At 51.5% G+C, this 27543-nt stretch overlaps 7 protein-coding genes across 7 annotated transcripts; 2 read left to right on the top strand and 5 right to left on the bottom strand.

The window, feature by feature from the left end:
- Positions 1 to 150: 150 nt before the first annotated feature.
- Positions 151 to 14883, top strand: N7443_005123 (AAA family ATPase midasin; the record flags this gene model as incomplete). Its single annotated transcript, XM_056885179.1, has 1 exon — positions 151 to 14883. One exon carries the CDS (start codon positions 151 to 153, stop codon positions 14881 to 14883), a length of 14733 nt encoding a protein of 4910 aa, XP_056743457.1.
- A 208-nt stretch (positions 14884 to 15091) lies between these two features.
- On the bottom strand, positions 15092 to 16273 carry N7443_005122 (PRCC domain-containing protein; the record flags this gene model as incomplete). Its single annotated transcript, XM_056885178.1, has 1 exon — positions 15092 to 16273. The coding sequence occupies one exon, from the start codon at positions 16271 to 16273 to the stop codon at positions 15092 to 15094; it is 1182 nt and encodes a 393-aa protein (XP_056743456.1).
- A 2548-nt stretch (positions 16274 to 18821) lies between these two features.
- tim13 (protein translocase subunit TIM13) lies at positions 18822 to 19196 on the bottom strand (the record flags this gene model as incomplete). The annotated part of the gene is made up of 2 exons (XM_056885177.1): positions 18822 to 19028; positions 19077 to 19196. 2 exons carry the CDS (start codon positions 19194 to 19196, stop codon positions 18822 to 18824), a joined length of 327 nt encoding a protein of 108 aa, XP_056743455.1.
- Positions 19197 to 19530: 334 nt separating this feature from the next.
- On the top strand, positions 19531 to 20824 carry N7443_005120 (legume-like lectin family protein; the record flags this gene model as incomplete). Its single annotated transcript, XM_056885176.1, has 6 exons — positions 19531 to 19629; positions 19692 to 19715; positions 19805 to 19875; positions 19934 to 20015; positions 20068 to 20328; positions 20384 to 20824. The coding sequence occupies 6 exons, from the start codon at positions 19531 to 19533 to the stop codon at positions 20822 to 20824; spliced, it is 978 nt and encodes a 325-aa protein (XP_056743454.1).
- A 314-nt stretch (positions 20825 to 21138) lies between these two features.
- N7443_005119 (uncharacterized protein) lies at positions 21139 to 22125 on the bottom strand (the record flags this gene model as incomplete). Its single annotated transcript, XM_056885175.1, has 1 exon — positions 21139 to 22125. The coding sequence occupies one exon, from the start codon at positions 22123 to 22125 to the stop codon at positions 21139 to 21141; it is 987 nt and encodes a 328-aa protein (XP_056743453.1).
- Positions 22126 to 22387: 262 nt separating this feature from the next.
- N7443_005118 (Sin1 family protein) lies at positions 22388 to 25113 on the bottom strand (the record flags this gene model as incomplete). Its single annotated transcript, XM_056885174.1, has 3 exons — positions 22388 to 24473; positions 24530 to 25006; positions 25091 to 25113. 3 exons carry the CDS (start codon positions 25111 to 25113, stop codon positions 22388 to 22390), a joined length of 2586 nt encoding a protein of 861 aa, XP_056743452.1.
- Positions 25114 to 26403: 1290 nt separating this feature from the next.
- Positions 26404 to 27344, bottom strand: N7443_005117 (Peptidoglycan-binding Lysin subgroup; the record flags this gene model as incomplete). Its single annotated transcript, XM_056885173.1, has 5 exons — positions 26404 to 26689; positions 26769 to 26956; positions 27012 to 27164; positions 27223 to 27255; positions 27312 to 27344. 5 exons carry the CDS (start codon positions 27342 to 27344, stop codon positions 26404 to 26406), a joined length of 693 nt encoding a protein of 230 aa, XP_056743451.1.
- Positions 27345 to 27543: the final 199 nt, after the last annotated feature.

The following is a 27543-nucleotide window of genomic DNA, read 5'->3' as shown; positions in this document are numbered from 1 at the left end:
CAGGGTGACTAAGCTCTCGACTACAGGCGGTGGGGACTGTGTCCGGTGGGGCTGCTGGTTGGATGCGGCAGAAAAAAAAGTTACGGGGAATTCTGCGGTGGATTTCTTCAACTCACAACGAAGAGCTCCTCTGGAACTCGGGACTCAAGTATGAACGAGAGGCCCGTATACGAGAGGACTCTGACAGAGTCCCAAATGCTGGAGCAATTACCGAGCGAGATCGCGAATCTCGTTCGGTCTGCTTCGGGGACTCAACAGCTACACGCGCTTGCGCTTGGCGCATTACAACCACAGTGTACAGAAAGCGTGTTTAGACTTTATGAACCGATCGTCGTCGACCTGGCATCTCGATGGCTTCGATCGGATCTCAATGCCGACCCTATCCACGTCCTGGCGGCATTCGCTCGCATCCTACCATTTGCGACACACCTCCGATCCTTTGCCAGCCAACATGCCTTGTCCCAGGCAGGAGCTTTGTCAGCTCTGACTGGAACAAAGGAACTTACACTGCGACAGTTGGATTCGAATAGCATTCGTGTCTTACTACTAGCACTATTCCGACTTCTCTCCTTCGATTTGGAAACCTTCTCCAAAGCCGTATCGCCGATCCAACTTCAATCTCTTTTCCCCCACGATGACCGAGTTATCAGATACCTCGCCGTCAGATGCTTCGCCCTTTACATGCACGCGGCTGATGCAGCCACCGAGAAGATGCTCCGCGTCAACACTGGCAGTGACCCAATTGAAGGAGATTGGGAGGAGACCACTATTGACTACCGCCTTTTGGGTATTTGGGAAGAGCGGCGATGGGATGTTCTCGGGAACCATATTGAAAACCAAAGATCTTCAAGACCAGAGAATGAGACCATGGAGTTGATCGATAGGACAAGAGAATATTTCACCGCGAGATCCGCAGATGTTTGTGGTGTCTTGATCCCTCGACTGAAGGATGCTAGGCCGTCTTCCTCTTCCATCGTCAAAACCACAACCGCGACAGAGAATTTGCGCCGTATCGCTAGATCTCTTCTGGGTTTCAAGCCTGTCCTCCTTGTTGGATTGCCTAACGCTGGAAAAACTACCCTAATCAATGACATCGCTGCCGCCATGGGCCAGGCGGAAACCATGGTCACCTTGCATCTGAACGAACAAACGGATGCTAAGAGTCTGCTCGGCATGTATGCCACCTCGTCTGCAACGGGCTCCTTCTCTTGGCAGCCTGGTGTGTTGACCAAGGCCGCGAGAGAAGGCCGTTGGTTGTTGATCGAGGATCTTGATCGCGCTCCATCTGAAGTTATTGGACTCATCCTTCCCATAATCGAGAGGGGAGAGTTGACAATTGCTAGTCGGAGAGAGCGCATCAAATGCGCGGAAGGCTTCAAAATCATCGCGACCATGAAATCTTCTTACAACATCTCGGGAGAGGAAATTGCTCCGAACACATCCATGCTTGGAAGCCGATTGTGGCAGAGAGTCCAAGTCTCATCTCTTCCTGTGGACGAGATGCGCAATGTCATCCTTCAAAAGTTCCCTCTTCTTGAGTCGCGCGTGCCAATTATCATGGATGTGTATGGAAGGGTATGTGCTGCGTTCCACGGAAGTCTGGCGATCAAGGGATCTCAGGGTCGGACACCCGGTTTCCGTGACTTGATCAAGCTTTGCAGTCGATTGCATCGGCGCTTGCAACGTATGGGTGCAAAGACTGGCTTTGAACCTACACCGGAAGGTGTCGACGATGAGATCCTGTTGGACATTGTGGATATCTTCCTCAAGTACCTTCCTGAAAAGTCAATGCAAAGCTCTCTCGCGTCCGTTGTATCTGAGGCACTTCAGATTTCGCCTCAGCGTGCCCAGTACTGCCTTGATGAGCGCACACCCAGCTACACGGACAAGAACAACTCTCTTATGCTTGGCCGTGAGACTCTTCAGAAGATCAAGGTCCCGAGTGGCTCAGCATTGAAGCTTGCAGCGGCAGCATCTCGCTTTGCTTCCACGAGATCCGCCTTGGCGATCATGGAGCAAGTCGCCGCTTCAGTGCAGATGGCAGAGCCTGTCTTGCTTGTCGGAGAGACAGGTATCGGAAAGACCACTGTCATTCAACAGCTCGCTACCTTGATGCGTCAGAAGCTCACAGTTGTCAACTTGTCTCAACAGAGTGAGAGTACTGATTTGCTCGGAGGGTTCAAACCAGTCAGCATCCGTACAATGGCTGTGCCATTGCTTGACGAGTTCACCCAGCTGTTTGAGCTCACATTTTCAGCAAAGAAGAACCAAAAGTTCCTTTCTTCTGTGTCCAAGTGTGTTCCTTCGGGAAATTGGGTCCGTCTTGTCAACCTATGGCACGAAGCTGTTCGCCTAGCCAATGGTGTCTTTAACCCTGCCAAGGAGACTGAGAATGGTGATGAGCAACCGGCTAAGAAGCGAAAGCTAGACTCCCCGAAATACCAATACCTGCGGCAACGATGGGAAGGATTTGAGTCTCAACTTGCCGATTTCGAAGCTCAGGTTTCCCAAGGAGATGCCAAATTCGCCTTTGCCTTCGTCCAAGGTAAGATTGTGAGAGCATTGAGGAATGGTGAGTGGGTTCTTCTCGATGAGGTCAACCTGGCTTCCCCCGATACTCTGGAGAACATTGCCAGTCTGCTGCATCATGGCAGTGAGGGCTCTCCATCTGTGCTCCTATCAGAGGCTGGTGACGTTGAGAGAGTATTTGGACATCCCGACTTCCGTATTTTCGGTGCTATGAACCCTGCAACCGATGCAGGCAAACGGGACCTGCCTCCTGGCTTGCGATCTCGATTCACTGAGTTTTACGTGCATTCCCCGGACACCGACTTGAACGACCTCCTCGCGCTTATTGAAAAGTATCTCGGTAGCTTGACGTTGAGCGACCAGCGCGCGGCACCAGACCTTGCACAATTATACATGGAGGTCAAGAAGCTCAGCAACGAGAACAAGCTTACCGATGGAGCTGGTCAACGACCGCATTTCAGTATCCGAACCCTTGTTCGAGCCCTCATCTATGTCATCGATCACGCTGGCACTTATGGACTCCGTCGTGCGATTTTTGAAGGATTCAGCATGAGTTTCTTGACAGTTCTCGGTATAGAGTCTGAGCGATCTTTGATCCCTCTCCTCGAGGCACACATCTTCGGCAACGCAAAGAATGCCAGGGCTCTTCTTGGCCAGACTCCAAGGCCTCCCCAGGACGGTCACGACTATGTCCATTTCAAACATTACTGGATGCAACGTGGTCCTCTAGTTCCCGAGGAGCAACCTCACTACATCATCACTCCGTTTATTGAGAAGAACCTGAAGAACCTCGTCCGAGCAAGCTCAACGCGGCGATTCCCGGTTTTGCTGCAGGGTCCGACGTCTGCAGGAAAGACCAGTATGATTGAGTACCTGGCCAAGGTCTCCGGCAACAAGTTCGTTCGTATCAACAACCACGAGCACACAGACCTGCAGGAGTATCTTGGTTCTTACATCTCCACTGACGATGGAAGTCTGCGGTACCAGGAGGGTGTTCTGGTAGAGGCCTTGCGCAATGGTTACTGGATTGTCCTTGATGAGCTTAACCTCGCGCCCTCCGACGTGCTTGAGGCTATGAACCGACTCTTGGATGATAACAGAGAGCTGTTCATCCCTGAAACCCAAGAAGTTGTCCACCCTCACCCTAACTTCATGCTTTTTGCCACGCAAAACCCTGCTGGTCTTTATGGTGGTCGTAAAGTCCTCTCTCGTGCGTTCAGGAATCGTTTCCTTGAACTGCATTTCGATGATATTCCGGAGAGCGAGCTAGAGTACATTCTGAAAGAACGATCTCAGATTGCACCATCTTTCTGCACCCGAATCGTTTCGGTTTACCGCAAGCTTTCGTTGCTGCGTCAATCCAACCGACTCTTCGAGCAGAAAAACAGTTTTGCCACCCTTCGTGATCTCTTTCGATGGGCTCTTCGTGATGCTGATGATCGCGAACAACTCGCAGTGAACGGTTTCATGCTCCTTGCTGAGCGTGTTCGAAACCCCCAAGAGAAGGCTGCTGTCAAGGCTGTTATTGAAGAAGTCATGAAGGTCCGCCTGGATGAAGATGTTCTGTACAGTACCTCGCAGCTGGAGAAGAGTGTCCCTCAGATGACTGGACTGCCATCTGACATTGTTTGGACCAAGGCCATGAGGCGCCTGTTCATCTTGGTCTCTAAAGCACTGAGAAATAACGAGCCAATTCTTCTTGTTGGAGAGACCGGCTGTGGTAAAACCCAACTTTGCCAGGCTGTCGCTGAGGCCTTTGGCAGAGAGCTGTTCATTGTGAACGCCCATGTGAATCTGGAGACTGGTGATCTCATCGGTGCTCAACGACCCATTCGAAACCGAGCAGCAATCGAAAAACAACTCTTGGAAGATTTACAACTCCTTGTTCACGGTCAGCAGCATGAATCCTCTTTTGAGCAATTGAAGCAGGACTTTGCGGCCCTTGATGCGCAACAACGAGAAGAAAAAGACCAGGACTTATTGCGCAAAGTGGAGAAAAATCTCATCCGATGCAATGCTCTTTTCGAGTGGTCTGATGGAAGTCTGATCACTGCCATGAAGACCGGTGAATTCTTCCTTCTTGATGAAATTTCTCTTGCAGATGATTCTGTTCTCGAGAGACTCAACAGTGTTCTTGAGCCCGCTAGGTCCATACTTTTGGCTGAGAAGGGCCCTGTTGATTCTATGGTTGTGGCCGATGGTGGCTTCCAGTTCCTGTCAACCATGAACCCTGGTGGTGATTATGGTAAACGAGAGCTTTCAGCTGCTCTTCGAAACCGTATGACTGAAATCTGGGCGCCCCAGCTTTCGGAAGATGAAGATATTCTCCCCATTCTTCAAATGCGGTTGAACCTAGAGCAAGAGCAAGTTGCTCGAGCAATGCTTCAGTTCGCCAAATGGTTCAAGACTACTTTCCAGAATACCTCGACTACTTCTCTTTCACTTCGTGATCTCCTCGCTTGGGTTGATTTCGTGAACACTTGCCAAACTGCGGACCCCTTCTTTGCCATCATCCAAGGTGCAGCCATGGTCTTCGTTGATACACTTGGTGCCAACCCAGCCGCTATGCTCGCCATATCTCTTAACAATCTGGACGGTAATCGTCAGAAATGTCTCGACAAGCTGAGCGAATTGTTCAGTGCTGATGCCTCCAAGATTTATCGGGAATCCTCGAATGTCACCCTCGAGCCCGGATTCCTTCGAGTAGGCCCATTCTCTCTACCCACTGCCGGGGACACCGAACCCGACCCGCAATTCACTATGGATGCCCCAACAACCATTGCAAACTCCGTTCGCATTGCTCGTGGCCTACAGTCGTCGAAGCCTATCCTTATGGAAGGTAGCCCCGGTGTCGGCAAAACCACGCTCGTGACAGCACTCGCAAGGGCCCTTGGAAAGCCCCTCACTCGAATCAACCTTTCAGACCAGACCGATCTTACCGACTTGTTCGGGTCTGACGTTCCGGTAGAGGGTGGAGATGTTGGCCAGTTCACTTGGCGTGATGCTCCATTCCTCCGAGCCATGCAGCGTGGTGACTGGGTCCTTTTGGACGAAATGAACTTGGCTTCGCAATCCGTTCTCGAAGGTCTCAACTCTTGTTTGGATCACCGTCAACAAGTATACATCGCCGAGCTTGACCAGACATTCAAGCGCCATCCTAACTTCGTCCTCTTCGCTGCGCAGAACCCACATCACCAAGGTGGTGGCAGGAAGGGTCTTCCTGCATCTTTCGTCAATCGTTTCACTGTCGTTTATGCAGACAGTTTCACTGATGCAGACTTGAAGAGAATCTGCGCTAAGCTTTTCCCTGGTAGCCCTACCATCCAGACAGAAAGACTAGTTGAATTCATCTCCACCCTGAACCGAGCTATCACAACGGAGCGCCAACTTGGAGCTACTGGTGGCCCCTGGGAGGTAAACTTGCGTGACATCCAGCGATGGCTACAGTTGGCGGACCGAGGCGATTTGCAGATCCCAACCAAGCATTTCCTTGATGTTGTCATCAATCAAAGATTCAGAAGCGAAGAGGATCGTGTAGTGGTCTCGCAGATCTACGACCGTATCTTTACGGACTCTGATATCGGCCAAAAGAGCTACTTCCACAACCTTACGCCTGAGTATCTACAGGTCGGTTTGGGAGTCTTGACCAGAGACCCTCTCCTCCAACGCTCAGTTGAACCAAACATGAAGGTCCTTCCGAAGGACCTCCACATCCTCGAGTCGCTCATCCTATGTATTGACAACTCCTGGCCGAGTATTCTGGTTGGAGCTGCGGGATGTGGTAAAACCACACTGATTAGGAAGCTTGCGGCTGTTAATGGTGCCAACCTTGAGGAACTGGCTCTCAGTGCCGACACAGACACGATGGACCTGATTGGTGGGTTTGAGCAAATTGACCACCGGAGAGAAGTCTCATCATTTGTTCACGACGTTGAGCTTTTCTTGCGGCGTCAGATCATCCACTCTTTCGCCTCAGGCGATGTCTCTGATTCTGTGGCTTCGGCTCTTTGGATTTGCCAGCACTTCCAAAGCTCGGAAACTTCGCTGGAAACCGTGGTCTCCTCTCTTTCCGAACTTTGTCAGTCTTACCAGGATCCTACTTTGCAAGACTTCCTCACTAGAGCTCAGAAGCTGTGGGACACCATTCGCAATACCGACAAGATGAAGGTTGGGTTTGAGTGGACCGAAGGAGTTCTTACGCGGGCTGTTCAGAATGGATACTGGGTGGTCCTTGACAACGCAAACCTCTGCAATCCATCCGTCCTGGACAGATTGAACTCCCTGACTGAACCAAATGGTACTCTCATCCTCAACGAACAGCGAACCGAGGATGGCTCGGCGCGCATCATCACCCCTCACCCGAACTTCCGTATCTTCTTGACCATGGATCCTCGAAATGGTGAGCTTTCTCGTGCTATGCGAAACAGATGTGTTGAGATTTGTTTCATGTCAAGCGAGGTTAAGGACATCCCTGCCACAATCGGGCCTTCCTACACTTGCGAATCCTCGCTTTACAGACTCCGCAACCTCTGGGATTTGGAAATTGCCCCGTCGTCCACAAATCTTCAAGACTCCATTGAGGTTTGTCTCGATCATCTTTCGCCGGTAGACTTTTTCTATCTCCAGAAGTCATCTGGCACCTATTTGCCCAGTTATCCCGATGCTGAAGTAAAAAGACTTGTCCAAATTGCCCTGCAACGTCGTTCTTCTGCCCTCCAAGAAAATGAACATTGGAAACCTCTCAACGCTATTGCTGGGGGGATTGTTATGGGTGGGGCCTGTTTGGGTCTGCAAGGATCCCTGCAGCCAATGCACCCTTTGGTCAATGAGCCGCTTTTGTCTGTTACAGGTGGCAGTGGCTACCGCTCAGACATGGTCATTCTCGCCTACCTTGAAGAATTCAGGCTCGACATTCATCGCCTTCGACAAAAATTGGTTCAAGCCAACGAGTCTGGATTGCAACTTAAGCCCAGTGAAATGACGCGCCTCGAGAGGTCATTGGCATCGACGCGGATTCAGTCATTAATGAAAGATTCAACGCAGCCCGTTGGCTTCTTCTTATCTGAATGCGGCCAGGCCTTGTACGATTACATCCAAGGCCTGGACGAGACTAGCCTTCGATCCCCTGAGGTTGTGGCAGCACTCCGTACCATCATCTGTTTGTGCTGGGATGTTTACCGCGCGACAGACGTCAGCCAAGTTGACGAAGGTGAATTCCAAGTTTACCTGCAAATTGGTCGGAAGGTGTGCGCGTCGTTGCTCAGCTCTTCGCCCGCATTGAAGCCTTTGGAAAGCGGACTATCTCGCGCACTTGCTCAATTCCAAGCTGGCTGGGCGATGACTACTGGTCTTAGCATGCAGAAGATCTGGGACTCCTGGAGACATATTACCCCTTCCACCCAAGAGCAGCTAAATTCCTTAATTGAGCTCGAGACTACTGTCTCCGAATTCACATCTCTTGCCTTGCAAACACGCGTGGAGCTGTCTCAGCTGAGCCGTGTCTGGGATTCGCTAGTCACTGCTCAGCGATTCATTCTTCGGGATGGCGCCGATGGAGATGCTCTTATTCAGAGTATTAAGCAGACCGTGGCTGAGCTTGGCCAGGCCGTTCGAAGATCCGACTCTGCCCAATACCCCTACTTCTCTGAAGAATTTGAGGCTTTGTGCCAGTACCATGACATTTCATCGGACATTAATCAAAGTGAAGCAGCTATTAAATCTGTCGTACCCTTGCTTGCTGGTCGTCCTGCCCGCTCACTCGACTCTTCGGCCTCTAAGAGCCAAGTTCCCGAACTCCTCCAGCGAATTGCATCTTTCTCCGGTGCCGCAAAGGAATCAAGCTCCCCATTGGCAATTGGCGGTGTTCTGTCATTGTCATTGTTGGAAAGATTGGCATCGGTTGGTAATACAACCTTGGGCCAGATGGATATTCTCCAGGCCGAGAAGCAGGCCCTTTCAAAGGCCCTCTCTTTGAGCAGTCAACAAATTGCCATGGACCAGGCTGGCAACCTCAAACGCGTTCTCGCTAGCCTCACGCTACAGTTGGTCGCTTGCCATAGAGAGCTCTTGGATTCTCAATGCGCCGAAAATCTCATTTCGGTTCTGCAGAACATCGAAGCAGGCAAGTCCGCGGAGACTGCCCCTTCCGTGTCGCTGCGCCTTGACCAAAGTGTTGCAGATGGCCATTACTTCAAAGCTTTCGCCGAACATGCCCTTCCAGCTCTCATTCGCTCATTGGCCTCGGCTTCCCCCAACATCAATGAGAACATTCATTCTACCGGCCTCGCGGCAGTTCAGCTGGCCATGATTCTTTTGCGACTCTTCGTGCCAGACAAGGCCTTTGATCCCTCCCTTGGCCTGGTTGTTCAACGCACGCGTCATTACCAACGTCTCGATGAAATCAGTGCCAAGTCTAACGCCATTCTTGCGTTCGAGGATTCTTTCTCCGGTCAGCCTTCAAACTTGCGCTCCGCCTTGTTGCAAGAAGAAATCCAAAAATTGGGCTCTGCTCCCCCTCCCTCATCTGTGACTCGCCCTCGGAAATCTGAGCTTGGCCTACTCCATGGCGAGTTCACGAACTTGATTAATTCCGTTCTCAACAGGAACCCAGACCAGATGGTTGGATCTACAGAGACGGCATTGAAGTCCCAGGAAATGATTCAGCTTATGAGAAACAATATCGAACAGCTCAGCAACCGCCTCAGCTCGCACTACAGATCATACGACGATATTACTGTGCCAGTGGTTCGCTTCCTTCAGCTTCTTGATGTTGGTCTTTTCTTGGGCTCCAACCAGACTGATAAGGCCGGTGAAGCTCTTGACATCCAGTCTTTGAGCAACCGCACTCCATTCTTGGGAGGCTCAATCCACCCTATCCATTCCGAGGATGCCGTCAACCAGCCTGCAAGCTCAACCAACCTGGTTGAAATGCGACTCCATGAGCTATCCGCTCTCTGGGTGGCCAAGGATGCAGATTCATCAGTCCTTGACCTTAGATCAGCGCGTGATACAATCCGTCACGTCTTCGCTGATTTCCATCATTTATGGAAGACTAGACTCAGAGAGGACCAGGAGAAGGAAGCTGAGAAGTCTGAACTCTACCGTTTCAAGGGATCATGGGAGGACGAGGAAGAAGTTAATGAAGCTGAACTAAACGAGCTCTTCCCAACGTACGAGCAGGAGAATCTGCCTAATGCAAATGAGGTTGGGCGCATTGACCCCAAGATGATTGCTGTCCGCCTTGCCTCCCTTCATGCCAAGATTGTGGGCGACAAGCGTACCGGTCAAGCTCTGTCCACTTTTGTCAAGGATACTGGTCGCCTGCTAGGAACCATGTGGTCCAACAGCAAGGGTCATTTCGCACCAGTGCCACCCCAACACCACCTTTCCCCGGTGTTTTTACTTCTGGACGACGTTGTTGGCGAAGATGCTCAAGATCGACAGAAGAACTACAACTTCTATACCGACTCCAACATTGCCGAAGCCAGGAGGCTCGTGACTCTCGCCCTCTCGATCCAGGCTCGCTTTGTCCAGATCCAGACTGCATGGCCAGAGCATACTATTCTCCACGACGTTATCACTTGCTGCACGGAGATCCTTCAATTCAAGCATATCGAACCCGTCGCCAAATTCATCACCAAGGTCGAGAAGCTCTACTCGCTGGTTCATGAATGGCAAGTGGTGGCCAGCAGAGAGTATTCTGCCGCTCCTCTTTACGACGAGATCACGAGCCTGATCGTTGCTTGGCGTCGCCTTGAGCTTACGACATGGGCGAAGCTCCTGGATCTCGAGAAAGAGCGATGTATTGACGATGTCAGTGCTTGGTGGTTTGTCGCATATGAAGCACTCTTCGCCGTGCCTATTCAAATGGCCGAGGCTGGAGAGAAAGACATGAGCGAACACATCCATGGTGTCATTTCAACTTTGGAACAATTCTTCAATACCACCACACTGGGCCAGTTCAGCCGCCGCCTTCAGCTTGTTACTGATTTCCAAACTATTCTCACCGTCTTCGGTAAAGACTATGACTGCCTGATGCCTTTCGTCTCCGCTCTTAATAACTTTTTGTCTCACTACCGACCATTTGAGCCCACCGTGGACAAGACCCTGCAGGACAAGAGATCGGTTTTGGAGAAAGATATCAAGGAACAGATCCAATTGGCAAGCTGGAAGGATACCGGCATCGTTGCCCTAAAGGAGAGCGCCAGAAGGTCCCATGTCAAGTTGTTCAAGCTGGTTCGCAAATATCGTGCGGCCCTGGGCGAGTCCGTCCAGCCAATCCTTGAACAAGGCGTTCCCGATTCTGGAGAGAACAGTGTCTATACATCTGAGCCGCAGAATCTGGCAACTATTGTCATTCCTGAGGCCCTCTCGGCCTGTCAGAAGAGCAATGATCTCTGGTCGTCGAGAGCTCTCCGATTCCAGAACCCGGATGGAACAGCTCGCAGCATGCAAAATTTGTATTCGGCTATTCCATCCGAATTTGATATTGCCAAGGACCTTGATGGGTTCGTTGTATCTGTTATTGAGACCATGGATGAGTTCAAGAAGTCAACGCCGAAGACCTTGACCGAAGACAACAAGGACGACGTCCAGCATCTCAAGGTCCAGAAGCGCCGTCTCTACGCTGACACTTTGAAACGTCTCTTCGAGATGGGTGTTAAGCGAAATGCTGGAACAGCCATCATTGAAACCCAGGCATCGATCGCTCAAGTTCTGTCTACGAGTGCTGCCTTTGAAGTCGGCGTTACAGCCTCAGCCTCCATTCGCAGTGCCGAGTCATACTTCCACCGATTGCTTGATCTTCTGCCCCGCGCTCGTCTGGCATCTCGCAACTATTCTGAGGAGCTTAGCAATGTTGAAGTTTCTAGGAGTATGGGCTCGATTGAGCATCTACTGTTCCTGATCCGCCGCCAGAGAGGTGTCCTTTCACCCGCACTTTCTGGTCTTGGAGATCTCAAGGCTACCCTGAACAAGATGCAGAACTTGTGGTCAATTGGCTCGACTTCGCTCATCAAGGCCAGCCCTTCTGCCACGGAAGAATGCATTGGCCTGACCAGAGTTGTCGCATGGTTAACGCCAATTCTTGGACTTGCCTCTAACGTCGTTGAAGTCCATGCTAAGTTCTCAAGCGTCAATACATCAACCATTCTTGAGGGGATTCGAGTGAAGAAGACGATTTTCGATGACTTGCGCAAGTCTCTGGAGTCACTTCCTGCACTTCCGCCCGGCATCGCATTCCTATCACAGCAGGAGCTCACCCAGCGAGCTCGGTCTTCTCTCGACCAACTTGTTGCTGACCTGAGCTGTTGGACACAGGATCGCCCCGACCTCGCTTTTGCTTTGGATCAGATTACCCCATGGACACAAGCAAGCCACATTGCTCTTCCGACTCTCAGTGGCGCAGATAACGTCTCGATTGAAAGCTTCGACAACAGCCTTCTAGCTGCCATTGACAAGATGCTTGTCGGTCTTCAACGACTCAAGGACGTGCCTACTGGAATCGACTTTAGTGGTCTGCTTTCAAGGAGCGACGAGTTCTTCTCCCGAGCCTCAAGGGCTGTTCACCTCAGCGAGATCACCTTGTCGCTGGAGACAGTTCTCGACCAGTTGCAACACCTGCAAGACACCTCTGCTAAGACTCTCCCCATTGCCGCTGCTTTGGTCACCAGTATTCTCCCTATTGCCAATACATACTATCTTATCTGCTACAATCTGGCCGACCGCTTTACCTCGGTTCATCGCCAAGTTTGCAAGACCTCCTACATTTTGACAAAGACCTTTACTACGGTAGCGTCAGAAGGCCTATGCAGCCCGGCCGAGGCATCGCAAGAAGAGGGCAAAGAAGGTCAGATGGAGAGTGGTACTGGTCTCGGTGAGGGTGAAGGCGCCGAGGATATCAGCAAAGATATCGGAGACGACGAAGACCTCTCGGAACTCGCTCAGCAGCAAAACAAGGAGGACACCAAAGACGAAATGGATGATTCTGCCGATGCTGTGAACATGGATCAGGAAGAACTGGAAGGCGAGACTGGTGAGAACAATGATGATGAAGATGAGGAAGACAAAGACAAGAGCGGTGATGAAGGAGAAGACGACATTGACGAGGAAGTCGGCAGTGTCGATGGTCTTGATTCTGGTGCTGTTGACGAGAAGCTGTGGGACGGAGCCAATGATGACCAGCAAAAGGAGACCGAGAACGAGGAAGGAAAGGGCCAAGAAGAGGCTGATCAGCAAGCTGCCGCCCAAGAGCAACAGAAGGAAGGCGAAGAAGCCAAGAAAGGAGAAGAAGGAGAGGAGGAAGAAGAGGATGATGAAGAGGAGGAAGCCCCCGATGATGAGGGTGAAGCTGTTGGTCGTGAGGATATGGATGTGACGGATCCTCAGGCCAAGGAAGAGGAGACATTGGAACTGCCCGAGGAAATGCAGCTCGATGGTAACGACATGGATGGCGGTGATGAGGGTGAAGGTGAAGATGACGATGGCATGAATGATCTCGATGACATGGGTCCTCTTCCAGAGGACGAACAGAAGGCCAATGAAATGGATGATCAGCCTGGTGGTGAAGATGCGGACATGCCGCCGGAGGAGCAAGCCCCCGGCGAGGATGAAGAGATGGCTGATGGTGAAGATACCAACGAAGGCGAAGGAAACGAAGAAGAAGAAGAGGCCGGTGGAGAGGATCCCGAAGAAGCCCAGCAGGACGAATTCCTTGCTAAACGCGACGACAATGAAGAAGCCGGTGAAGAAGTTGCTCCTAGCGAAGCAGTCACCGGTGGCCTTGGTGCCGATCAGGACCAGAATGATGACAAGGGTGCCTCTGGAGACGCACAACAGGAGAGTGGTGAGAATGACCCGACTGCCAGCGCCGAGCAACAAACCGGTGCTGCCAAGGACAGCGAAGAAAGCAAGCGGAGTCGCGACCACGGCGGTGCTGAGGATTCAGCTCCTAACGATCCTCAAATTCAAGCATTCAAGAAACTCGGGGATATTCTCGAGGAATGGCACCGTCGCCAGAAGGAAGTCTTGAATCCGTCAGAAGAAGACGAAGAGTCGCAGCCTCTACCTCAAGATACCGATATGGCGGATGCCGACTTCGAGCACCTGAAGGACGATGACGACCAGGCAGATACTCAAGCTCTTGGACAAGCCAACGAGGACCAGGCTCAGGGTCTCGACCAGAACAAGGGCGTTGAGTCCGAGAACCAGCCGGGAGAGAACACTCTGCCAGATGTCACAGAGGAAAACCAAGAGGCTCTGGATAACCAGCTTCACGATGAAATGGAGCTGGATCGAGGCAACCTCCCCACTGATGGCCAATCTGGAGCTTTCATCCCTGGTGATCACATGTCTCGCGACAATGCAGAGGGCGCTCTCGGAACCGAAGATATCAATGATGAATTGGATGAAGTCGATTCTCAACTCGCGGCCATTCATCTCTCGTCTACGCTCCCTCCTTTGACACCAGAGCCCGAAGCCCGCCGTCTCTGGTCTCGCTACGAATCTGCTACGAACGACCTGTCTCTGTCTCTTACTGAGCAGCTCCGTCTCATTCTCGCACCTACCCTTGCAACTAAGCTTCGCGGCGATTTCCGCACTGGTAAGCGCCTGAACATCAAACGCATCATCCCGTACATCGCCTCCCAATACAAGCGTGACAAGATCTGGATGCGTCGTTCCATTCCCTCTAAGCGCAACTACCAAATCATGCTTGCCGTCGACGACAGCAAGTCCATGCTTGAAAGCGGCAGTGGCCAACTCGCCTTCGAGACTCTGGCCCTGGTTGCTAAGAGTCTGAGCATGCTCGAGGTCGGAGACCTTTGTGTCCTCGGGTTCGGTGATGAAGACCATGTCCGCGTCGCACACGAGTTCGGCAAGCCGTTCTCCTCCGAGGCAGGCATGCAGGTCTTCCAGCACTTCAGCTACCAGCAAACCGGCACAAACGTGCGCAAGCTAATCGCCGACTCTATCGCTCTCTTCCGCGAAGCGCGCTGGAAGCGATCCCCCGGTTCTGGTTCCTCAGACCTGTGGCAGCTCGAGTTGATTATCTCCGATGGTATCTGCGAAGACCACGATACTATTCGACGTCTCGTGCGCCAAGCTCTCGAAGAGCGCATTATGATCGTCTTCGTCATTGTCGATGCTGTCAAGGGAAGCTCTATTCTCGACCTTTCGCAGGCTAGCTTCGAGGCTGATCCTGACTCCAATGGTGAGATGAAGCTGAAGATGAAGCGCTACCTTGAAGGTTTCCCCTTCCCTTACTACCTTGTTGTTCGTGATGTCCGTGAGTTGCCAGCTGTTCTTGCTACTGCGTTGAAGCAGTGGTTTGCCGAGGTGGTGGATGTCTCTTCTTGAGAATAAAAAAATGGGTTGCAATATTTGGAGTTTTGATATTTTGGGGGCGTTGGGCATTTGTATATGATAGATTTTACTAGACATTCTTTGTACATGGAATCAACAGTACTCTTTTTGTTAACTTCGTTTGATCAGTGGTAGATTCTCGGAATTGGTATTGGTATCTTAAAATAGTAATGTACTCGTAAACGCCTGGAACATGCAGAAACTACCATCCATACTTGGAACCGGCCTCCTTCTTGTTTCTTCTGCCTGTGGCAAAACTCTCCTCCAGCGCCTCCTTTTGCGCACTCGCGGCGTTGACCAGCTGCTGCAGAGAGTGTTTGCCTGGTGCAATGGCACGAACCGGATTGTGCTGAGTGGCAGCCAATTCGGTCTTTGCAAGCACCTGGTTTGTGGCATACTCTTTGTCCGTGTTGAACTCAAGGATGCGAGACTCGGCTGGCGGCGCATTGCGGCCAAAGAGCTGTCGTCGCTCTGCCTTTGAAAGATTCAGGTCATTGGCAATGTTGTCCAATGTAGAAGGTTGCGAGGACACCGTTGCAGGTGCCGAATAGGTTGGAATAGCAGAGTCGAATTCTGCCGCGGGTGCTGGGGCTGCAGATGCCGACTCAGTTTCATTGCTGTAAACCAAGGGCTCGTACGTCCCTGATGACGTAGGGACCTCATCTGCCCGGCTCGTGTCTTCAGAAGACAGAGAGAAGAGACTGACTTTCGGCTTTGGAGGAGCTGGCGCGGCAAGCGCTGTTGTAGTTGGCTGCGGTGCTACCGTCTCTGCGGGTTTGGCCGATGGTGCTGGCGCTGAAGGTGTTGGTTGGGATGTAAGCTTCGTCGTCGTCTTCTTCTTTTTCTGGTTGCGTGCCACAGATAGGGGTCTGAACATCATGGGGTTTCCCTGCATTTTGACTTCCCCGACTTCGGTGTTTGTCGCCGCATCGTTTGTTGTGGGTTGCGACCCCAGGCTTCCAGCTGCGGGGATGGTATTGTCATCTCCAACGGCATCAGCGCCGAATGCGAAATCATTCCTCATCTCTGCATCGGCCTCGCGGCTAAAGCCAGGCGCCGCGCCGGTCTTCAGGCTGAACACTTTGCGAGTTGTGGCCACTGGTGCTTTCTTCTCAGCCTTCTTCGGCGCAGGGAGAAAGGAGTTGAAGCCTGAAAATGCGCCTCCACCCCCTACGCGAGGCTTCTTGCGTGCAGGTCCATCTTCGTCCTGAACGGGCGTGTGCTCGGGCTTGACCTCTGGGAGCGCGACCTGGATCTTGCGCGGGTTGCTGCGATCGACCCGGAAGCCAGAACCGGACTCGGGTTTCTTCGTGGTGGAGGGGGCGGGTGTAGTTTCAGGCTCAGAATCAGAGCCTTCAGAGTCGGAATACGCTACCAGCGCCATGGGGGGTGTTGTAGATGTTTGGGCAACTAGAGATGGCGATGATATAACTTCCTTGATGCCTTAATGCCTTGGTTACCACCTATTTTTACTTCTGCCTCAGGCCTAACAATTAGAATTCCCGATCACGATCTGATTACCTCAGCCGAGATGAGCAACGGAGGGATCTCAGGATGAATCGGAGGAATAATACGAGATTTGAATCGGATTGGAGGAAGAATAAAGTCAAAGTAAACTATACCGGCCAATCTGCCGGATGTGAAAGCATTGAGACCGATGATGGCATCTCCATCCGAGACAGTCTATGCATTAAGGGTAAGTCACCACTTCTTAACGTCATCGGTTGCTGGGGGTGATCCGGTTTCTCCGTGGACAGGTTGCACTCATGGCTACGAGACGTGGAGGATAGCAAGCTACCTAGGTATGGTCCTGTGTCTAATTGCCGAATCACGAGTGTTTCGTATAAAAAAAAAAACCGAGTACAGTATAGCTAGGGAGTTAGAGATCTTGACAGAGAAAGACTTGAAACACCTACGGGAGGCACTTGCCCTTCCTTTTTTATCGGGCAACTTGTCACCCTCCTTGAGTCGTGCATGTGCTCCTGTCAAAGTGCACTCGTTGGTTTCATCCTCTTCTTTTAAATCACAAAGCGACTTAATATTGAGCAGTGGAGCAAGCCGGGACCCGAAGGAGAAGAGGAGCGAGATCAATGCGTCATTTCCCTGCCCCTCCCCACCTTCCTCTCTGGACCTCTCCCTCTCTTCTCATGGCCCTCGCCCTTCGTCCTCCATGCCGAGCTTAGGAGGCCTGTTGAAAAAACGGCGCAAGGACTCGCAAGACCTCGCGTCGGAGCAAGCATCCGATCCCTCTAACGAGAACCAGGACGGTTCAAGCGCCTCCATGCAACCCGCCGTGCCGTCACAAGCATCTCCGCACCAGCAGCCCCTGGGGTCCAGCAATGCCGCCAGCATCAACAATATCATAAATTCCCCGGCCAATGCCAGCCAGAGTATGCAGAATGCGCCTCAGACACCCTCCCAGGCTCAGCAAGCTCAGGGCCAGGGCCAGCAGCCCCAGAAAGAGCGCACCACGAGGGGAAAGTACTCCCAAGAGGATTTCTTGCTGCAGCGCACCCTCGGCACTGGTAGCTTCGGTCGTGTCCACCTCGTCCAGTCCAAGCACAACCATCGTTTCTATGCTATGAAGGTGTTGAAAAAGGCCCAGGTGGTCAAGATGAAGCAAATCGAGCATACCAACGACGAGCGACGTATGCTGAATCGTGTCCGGCATCCATTCCTAGTCACTCTATGGGGAACATGGCAGGACTCACGAAACCTGTACATGGTTATGGACTTTGTAGAGGGTGGTGAGCTATTTAGCTTGCTGCGCAAGTCCCAGGTGAGTTTATCAGTCAATCGTTCCCTTTGTGTGCGTTATCTAAACCTTCATCCCCGCAGCGATTCCCCAACCCTGTCGCCAAATTCTATGCTGCGGAAGTCACGCTCGCTTTGGAATATTTGCACGCACATGAAATTATCTATCGTGATTTGAAGCCAGAGAATCTTTTGCTAGACCGTCATGGACACTTGAAGATTACAGATTTCGGTTTCGCCAAGGAGGTGCCCGATATCACCTGGACCCTTTGCGGTACACCCGATTACCTTGCCCCGGAAGTGGTCTCCTCCAAGGGCTACAATAAGTCTGTTGACTGGTATGTCTTTCACCCGATCTCTACCCCCATGCCCACATTCTAATTTTTCCAGGTGGTCATTGGGAATTCTTATCTTTGAAATGCTTTGCGGATTCACTCCTTTTTGGGACAGCGGATCTCCTGTCAAGATTTACGAGAATATCTTGCGAGGCAAGGTCAAGTACCCGCCATATTTGCACGATGATGCCGTCGATTTGCTTTCTCAGTTGATCACCTCTGATCTCACTAAGCGTCTGGGTAACCTGCACGGCGGCCCCGAGGATGTCAAGAACCACGCCTGGTTTGCCGAAGTCACCTGGGACCGTCTGGCCCGCAAGGATATTGACGCTCCCTATATCCCACCTATCCGTGGTGGCCAGGGTGATGCGAGCCAATACGACAAGTATCCCGAAGAGACGGAACACTACGGTCAGGCGGGCGAAGATGCGTAAGTTCTTTCAACCTATACTTGAACAACCCCAGACTAACCAACCTAGATATGGCCATCTTTTCCCCGACTTCTAATCGTGTCTGTATGATTTATGACGAGATGAAAGCCCGCACGGAAATGAATTGGGCCCGGCGGTGCTGGCAGGGAGGGGCTGGGAAAACCGCAAGAGATGTCTTGGAATCTTGGAAGTCTACCCGATCTTGGATCGTATATTAAAGCAACTGGAATCGAGTTTTTCTTTTTTTTCCCTTCTCGATATACAGGGATGTTTCTATAATGGGACCTCATGTCTCCAAACCAAAGAACCACGCCCATAATGTACACGGGCTCGAGGCCGTCAATATTCGTACACATATTCCTTAATATTCCATCCTTCACTTTCTTTTATCGTGTCAGATAGACTCAATAGTCTACTGGGTACCCATAGCGACCAGGGCAGAGGCATCACCACCCATCTTCTTGCTCTCCTGGGAGACACGGGCGATGTAGGTGCGGCTGGTGATGTTCCACATGGCGATGTACTTCTCCATGCAGCTGGACAGGCAGCCGCTCTCCTTGGACGAAAGCGAAGTGCCGGGAGCGGGAACGCAGGCATCGTAGCAGTGCTCGTTGATTTTCTAAACATGAATTAGTGGAGGTAGATGCGTAGAAAGACGGTGACGTACTCCGATCAGAGCGCGGGCATTGTTCATAGCCGACTCCTGCTGCAGCTGCTGCACGAGGGAGGCCTTGATGTCCTCAGAGGACTTGGAAGGGGCGGGAGTGGAGGAGCCGAATAGTGACATAGTGAATGTGATGATGTGGTGTTGTTGGATGAAGGTCGAAGATCGAATCCGAGTTCAAGGATTGAGAGAAGCTTCCGCTGTGGCTGGTGAATCTGCGCCACACCTGATGTGGACACCTTACAGTGCGCATCTACACGAACACCATACGCTACACTCTTCTACTTCATTACTTCTGCCGGCATTCGCTCCCTCTGCCCTCTCCCGTTTCTCAATCTATTTCTCTGGGCTCTTGGGTTCTCGGGTCCTGGTGACACCGGTCTACCCCCATCCCACTCTACTCCCACCCCCGGTCTCTCCTTGAGCAGCCCACCGGGCTCTAATTCGACCCTCCAACATGCGTCTTCCCGCCCTTTCTTCCCTTCTCTGCCTCGTTGGCTTGGCCTCGGTGCCTGTCACTGCCTACGAAGGCGATTCAGATATCAAAAGCATTCCGGTAGGTCACTGTTTGTTGACACCATGTGCGCAACCGAGGTACTGATTGCAATCGCTGTATAGCTTCGAACCCACAGTCTCAGTCCGGTATGAGTCTCCCCAGCTCAATGCAAAGCGCTATATGAGCTTCCGTCCTGTCGTATCTCAAAACGCGCCCTTGTTAACGCCCGCGATAGCCTTACCTCGATTCGGACTTCCAAAGCCGCTGGTTCGACTTCGGAGGAGATACAATCGTTCGGGCTGATAAGTGAGGCTATTCTGCTGATTAGTGAAAGGAATGTATTACTCACGAATGTTGTTGCTAGATACGTTCGTCTCACAGCCGATCGACCTTCGCAGCAAGGATGGATCTTCTCTCGCGTGCCTTTGACCGCGACCAATTGGCAGGTAGGAAGGGATACCAGGTTTCAATAATGCCCAAGAGGCTGACAATTCCTAGATTGAGCTGGAATTCGGCATTCACGGCGAGGGCAACTTGCACGGCGATGGTTTCGCTATGTGGCTCACCAAGCAGCGCGCCACCCAGGGCCCTGTCTTCGGTTCTACTGACCGATTCGAGGGTCTCGGCCTCTTCATAGACACGTACAAGAACAACCGCCCCGGTGTTTCGTTCCCCTACGTTATGGCCATGATGGGTGACGGGTCGACTACCTACGACCAGGCGCACGACGGCAAGGCCAACGAGCTGGCAGGATGTTCCGTACGTTCACTCGAAATAAAGGCGTCAATGGAGCTCTCAACTAACTGATTTCTAGGCTCGTGGTCTCCGTAGCGCTCCTGTTCCTACCAAGTTGCGCCTAACCTACTTCCAGGACAAGTCCCTCACCCTAGACCTTCAGTACAAGACCGAGGACTCGTGGACCAACTGCTTCACCCTCAACGCTGAAGAAACCAACATCGCCATTCCCTCCGTCGCCTACCTGGGTCTTTCCGCCGAGACCGGAGAGCTGAGCGACAACCACGACATCATCTCTCTCAAGGCGGAGAACCTGTACTCACTGAACCGCAACGGCGGCAGCCGAGGCTCCGACAGCTCTAAGGGCCGTGGCCGTGGCGGCTCCAACATCAGGCCCCCCAAAGAGAAGGGCAGCTGGACATGGTTCCTGTTCAAGGTTGTCCTGTTCTTCGGCGCTATCGTGGGTGGCTACTTCGGATACACAATCTACCGTACCAAGGCGCGGTCGTCGCGCTTCTAAGCTGGTCGAGCTCAGGGTACCGTGAAAAGCAGAATTTCTATCAATATCAGATTTGTTCTCTTGTGCTCCGGTTTTGTTGGCTGAATGTTTTGGTCTTGCATAGCCTTGAATGCGTGTGGTTATTTGCGTTCAAATCTTGTTTCCAGGCATCTATATCTTTTTTTTTTGAAACATTGAATGAATCCAGTCATGATTAGCTTAACAGTGGTACTTGATTTGTACTTTGTATGGAAAATGAAGTATAAAGGGTATCGTAAACGCCATGCAAATGCAACGCCAACCCCGGATCTCAATCGAGTTCAATCGCAAATGCATCAATGCCGCTCTTCGTTCCACATGCGATCGATGATCTGAAACACCTCCGTCACGCTTCGCAGAATCACCTCATCAATGCCCAGAGCACCATACCGATGCTGCATCTTATCTGGATGCCAACGCACACGCTCAACCTTGAGCGTCGCCGAAAGATCCCCACCAGGCACATGGCGCATAAAGGCCTGAACAGAATCAGGAATAACATCGCGACGCTTCCCAGACTCAACAGGCCAAAATAAAAGATTCCTCAGCGGCTTCACCGAAGCATCCTTAGTCTCCGAAGCCTCAGACTCCTTCACAACCCTCGCAATCTCCTCCCAACTAGCCAAATACCCCTTCCAAGCCTCTTCCCAAACCTTCCTCTTCTTCCTCTCCGCTCCCCTCTTCAGACTATCCTCCATAGCCCTCTCAAACGCCATTCTCTCCTCATCCCTCCCCCTCCCCAGCTGCTCATTCATCCTCACCTTTCTCCTCTCTTCCCTCAATCTCTCCTGTTCCTCCAGCATACCCTCGCGCGTCCGTTCCCACATCCTTGCACGCACATAGGCAGCATATTCCTCGTCGTCCATGCGCTCCAACTCCCCATCTGGTCCTTCGACTTCGGGCACGGCGTAAGTGTGGATTGGTTGGCCATAGACGCTTTGCCAGTATGCGGCGCCTTCGTCATCGCCTAGCGCGTCGAAGAGAGATTCGCGGAATGCGACGCTAGGCGAGAGGCGGGGGTTGGTTTCATCGGCTGGGGAGGGGGAGTGGTGTCTGTGGCGCCGTTTGGAGGGGCGGGAACTGTGTCTTGGGCTGTGACTTCTGTGGTGTCTTTTCGAGCGGGATGAATGGGAGTGTCGAGAGCTGTCTTTGTCGCGGGATGAGCTGCTTTTGAAGCGGAAGCGGCCTTTACTTTGGCTTGATTTGGACTCGTCTTTTAGGTCGGCTGGGTTCTTGGGGGCATTTTCTGGTGGAGTATCAGCGCCCTCTGTATGGGACTCCATTATTGAGAGGTAAAGGCCCTGGCGAGGTGTTATCATGAGTGACTACGAGGCGTGGTGGCACGCGAACTTAGTCAGTCCTTATCGCTTATTGCTTATCAGTTGATCTATAACTTCAATTTCACCTCCATTTAGTTAAGTAACTACACTAGGAGAGGAAAAAGGTAGAAATGTTCATCAGATTGAATACACCTAGAGATTCACAACGCCCCGTTCCACAGATTTGCTCCCAAATAAAGCGACCCGAATCAAAATGATAAAAGATTCATATGCGATAATGCGCCATGTTCTTCTTGATCTCGTCCACGATCTCAACGGCTTCCAGCGCATTCCGCGCTTCAAAGTCATACCGCTTCTGTTCTGTGGCATCGTTTCCGCGTAGGACAACGACCCGGAAGCTCTTCGGGTGCCGCCGACTGACCTTGCAGCCCACCACGTCGTTGAAGTTAATCGAGCGCGTTTTTGTATCGGAGGCGGTCTTGCCTGTTTCTCCTGGCACAATGTGCATGTAGTCGTTGTCAAATGTCAAGATGCGGTGATTCGAGGCGGTAAATGACATGGGTTGTTTGCGGAAGACGTGGTAACGGCGGTAGTAGCCACCAATGAGATCTTGCTTCTGCGAGGATGATGGCAGCATGCGCTGAACGTTCTTCTTGCCCTTCTTGCCCTTGTCTAATACTGTCGGGTTGCTGTTGTCGACTTGCAAAGGTGCATTTGGTGACGAGCTGCCCGGTGAGCCACCGAGGGAAAGAGGCCCTGCTCCAAAGCGTCGGCGCACAAGGTCGAGCTCAATGATGTTGCCCAAAGCCTCCACAGTACGGTCGAGTGGTGCAACGGTATTCGATCCCATCACCTTGAGTAGGTAGTTACCCTTATCCAGACCCCAGCGCTTGCACACAGAGTCTAGAATCTCTGCGATGTAACTGTCTGAAGTTGTGTTCAGGGTCATGACATGCGCTGAGCCTTCCAGGTTAATGAATCGAATTTTCAAAGTCTTGGAAGCGCCCATGCGAGGGGTGGCATGCGAGATAGGGACTGCCGGTCGATCGGCAGGGGTCAAAGTGGTATCGTTCAGAGCAGAGGAGAAGGGTAGGCCCAGTATAGGATTGAGACGCGGACCAGGAGTCTTCACCGGTGCTGCAACTTGAGCACCTGGAGCGGCAGGAGTGGCTGGCTGTTCACTTTCATCGGATCCTATACTTCCGCTGAATCGCGGATAGAGACGCTCGTTCTCGTCAAACTCCGCATTGGTTGCTTCCACGAGTGCGAATTCATCGTATGGTTTGCCTCGTGAACGGCCTCGTGCCTTTGCGGCCTGGTTGTTGTTCGATGTGAAATCGGTCATGGGGAGCGTCCGCCCAAGCGCAGGGAAATCGTATTCAACCTCGCCGTCATCGACCATGCGTAGTGCCCACCGGTTCACGGCCAACTTTTCGCGTTCGATAGACGGTCCACGTGCATCTTCGGAATACTTCCAGAGCGCAAGACCAATCGTCTCTGCAACAGTTACCGGTGCAGGTTGTTCTGAAAGCTTGGACTCTCGCATGAGCGGCATATCCAGAGGGTCATCGGGATCCGATGAAAAGGGGACATAAATCTTCAAGTACAATGGATCTTCCTGTCCTCTTCCAGAGAGCACCATGAATTTCTCCACCGGATTACTTGGGGCACGTTTGCGGGATTTGAGTTGACTTGTCAGCAGGCTGACCGGCTGTATTGTGCTGATAGGCCGCGGGGGTGGCAGATCATGTAGCTCCGGAGCTGGAGTCTTCGATTTTCGCGGAGAGGAGGTGTGACTTGGTCCAGTTCCCGCCGGGAGCTTGTGCATCAAGACCATTGGTGAGGAAGCATCCATGCCTAGACTGCCGTTGATGCCCACTCCAGCCAGTAGTAGGGAGCCAGATCCCGCTGTGGCGCCGAATTCAGAAGAGAGGGCGGAGTCGACTGACTCGGCTCCGGAATCCTCATCCTCTTCGTGCAAGTCTCCGAGGGCAATGCTCTCTGCACCACGACTGCCGGTCCTTTCTCGTCGCCTACGAGGACGCTCGGATACCTGATCCATTGTAGAGAACTGTACTTGGCTTGGTCTGTAGCTCTGCGGTTCAACCTCATTGTCTGTAGACAGGTCACTGCTGGTAGTGGTATCTCGGCGTGGTCGTTGCGGCTGTCGTAATTGATCTTGATTTGTTCCTGCAACTCCTGCAGAGCCCATACTATTGTGCGTGGCAACATTCTGGGTCGAAGGGGATGTAATCATTAGGCCCGGGCGTTCGCGCTGTTCGCGACTTGGAGAGGAATCGGAGCGATCTGGGCGAATGGGCATCTTGGAGAACTTGATCTGATCGACAGTGCTATATTTGCGTTAGACGGGTTTTGGAACACACTGAACGGGGCTGGATGAACTAACCTGTGCATGCTTTCCGTCTCCTCATCACTCTCATCGCTCAGGTCACTGCTGTCATCGTCCTCGTCGGCTTGACGCTGGACTTCTTGTTGCCGTTCTCGCCGACCTTTCTTCTTACCCGCCCGTACATGCTGCCTTCGTGCTGTAAGTTCCCCATGGCTCTTGCCAGTAACCATGCCCCCTTCGTCATCCTCGCCGTCCTCCAGGCCGAGGCCTTGGAGTTCATCACGTGCAGCATTCGCATCACGTACAGCTAATCGGTAATATTGTGAAGAGACAGCGGCCGTAGTCGGGATCGGAGGGGAATAAGTGCGCTTGATGTGGCTAGCGGTTTGGGCACTGCCAGCAATCGCGGCTGACCAGCCCGCCGCGCGGAATCCTGGAGTGTTGAGTACGGCGTTGTTAACATTGATCAGACGATCACCAATGCCGTCTTTGATTGTTGAAAGGTAAGACGATCGTAACTGCCAGATGGTGAAGCTTGAGCCCAGTCAGTTCCGCAACAATCAAGGACAGGGCGACGAGGTGGCCAAAAGGGGCTCGGAAATAAAAGATCCGACTTACTCTTCATTGTGGAGTAGAGACATATTCGCGGACTATGAAAAATGAGCAGAACTAGTAGAGAAAACTAGAGGTGCTGCACAATCAACAGTCGCGTACAAGCAAGCGAGCTTCACCACAACAGTGCCTTCAAGGTCGGAAGTACATGCTCAGCGAGGGCATGCGCAGGAAAGAACATGTAGTTCCTAATGAAAAAGAAGAGATTTATCAATCAGGGCCAGCCTGGAAGGTAGAGAGAGTGAATGGTAGAGCATGAGCTGAGCTGAGCGGAGTGGAGGTGAGAAGTGGCGGAGATTGCGGATCATTTTCCCCGCCCCTACACAAGGGTCGGCATGTTTGACCTAAATTGAATCTGGCTGCCCTTGATTTTTTTCTTTGCATATATATATATGCTATTAATTTGCCTATGACTAAATACTAGATATCGGCTTTCATTTCACGCCTAATTAGTATTAGTAACATGCGCCTTGACTTGATCTCTTTAATTCATAGTAGTTTGTGGTAGGGCTGAGGTATTTTTATACACTCCCTCTCAGCATAGTCAAGGACTGATAGGATCACGATGGTTTCAATGACTGCACAGGCGGAGGCTGAAGACTAGGATTCAATTATTTAAGAAAAGGTTGAGGCTGCAGAAAGACCGGGTTTGGTATGTTTGACCTACTTGTGACTATAAAGGCAAGATATCCACATCAATGTATTAGACACTTATTACTACGTCTCCCCTGCCGAATTTAATAGTGTAACATATTTGAATGGGCTAGTAAATTCGGTGAGTACATATTGTAATGATGGCACGCGTGATATAATAGATACAGCTGCAGACTAAGGTCTCATAAATACTTCAGGTATACATAGTATTTTCTTTATAAAGATAGAGATAGGATAGGTATCTACCTAATACACTATAGTTCCTATAATATAGTATCAAGGGTAATACGTATACTTTACTTAGAGTAACCTCCGTCCCCGCTCCCTCCTCTCACGTTCTCTAACAGAGCCTAAGGGTGATTACATATATTCTCCTAGCTGGTGTTACCTAGTCTGCAGAGTCAGACCGCCATCGAGCCATTCCCAGTTCAATACATGGATATATACATAGCTATAGTAGCCTGTATATCGCCTTTTTGCGAGGGGTCTTGTTATATTAATCAACCAATACTGTACAAGAAATGCGTAATATCTCGCTTGACTCGTAATATCTCGCTTGACTATTGTTTGATATAGGATGGCGTCATTCAAATTTTGATGTGCGGAGATATCTCCGAAGCGGTAGGAATTTACCTATTCAAAAGTTATTTAGTAGGAGTATGCAATCACTTTCGACAACATCCAGCAAAAACCCAGTGGATCTGATTAGCCGATTTGATATCAACATCTAGGTCATCTGCAACGGCCCAGACCAGCCCGGGATTCTTCTGGAACATCCGTCCAATAAGTACCAGGTCGAGGCCCCTGTTCAGGAGGTCATTGGCCTGGGGACCGGAAGTGATAGCCCCGACAGTCCCCACAAGAAGGCGGTCGCCCGATTGCTTCTTAACTTGTGAAGCAGCCGGGGCTTGATACCCAGGACCTCCAACAATCTTTTTCCTTGGGTCCTTCCTAGAAACGTCAAGAACATCCACACCACGGCTTGCCAAGATTTCGGCAAGTTGAATGGTATAAGGAATGTCCCAGCCACTCCATGCCACTGATACAGAAGAAGAGAGCCATATCTTCGGGCATGTTTTGCCGAGAGACATCAACAAGCTGGACTGCAAGCCGGATTCGAGTTTCGAGGCTTCCACCGTATTCATCAGTCCGCTTGTTCGAAACCGGAGAGAGAAAGTCGTGGATCAAATAACCGTGTGCTCCGTGTATCTCAATGGCCTATTGATAACTGGCATCAGTCAGGAGCGCACATCAATGATTTTTGTGAACACACGTCAAATCCGGCTCGGACAGCTCTCTTAACAGCTTCCCTCCAGGATGCCACGGGCGATTGTATCTCGCTGTGAGACATGCCACGAGGAATGACGTTCTTATCCTTATAGGCGATAGTGCTCGGAGCAACCACATCATCAGGCCAGCCGTGGCGCTGTTAAAATAGATTAGCGATCTGTAGTTATCTGATCTAGCCAGTAGAGCCTTCGTACAGGTGTAAAGACCTCATTTTCAAAGCCATTGACCTTGCAGGTATGGTTAGTACATGGCAATACTCCAATGTCGTATGAAGAAGACATACCGATTTTAAAGGAGCTCCTGGCCCACGAGTCATGCTTAGCCAGGGTGCAACTTTACTTGCCTTGCACCCAGCATGTGCGAGTTGAGTTCCAACAAGTTGGCCCTGACCATGAGCAAATTCCACGATTCTCTCTTCTTATACATGACTCTTGATCGCAGATAAAATAAATCAGATCGAAGAATCAATATAAGCGATTGCTCATACGAGTTTCTATCGAAAATGAAAATCGCCT

The sequence above is a fragment of the Penicillium atrosanguineum genome (genome assembly GCF_028827265.1).
Source record: "Penicillium atrosanguineum strain IBT 20685 chromosome Unknown utg000003l_segment0_segment0, whole genome shotgun sequence".
Taxonomy (NCBI): domain Eukaryota; kingdom Fungi; phylum Ascomycota; class Eurotiomycetes; order Eurotiales; family Aspergillaceae; genus Penicillium; species Penicillium atrosanguineum.
This window is presented reverse-complemented; position numbering and strand designations above follow the sequence as displayed.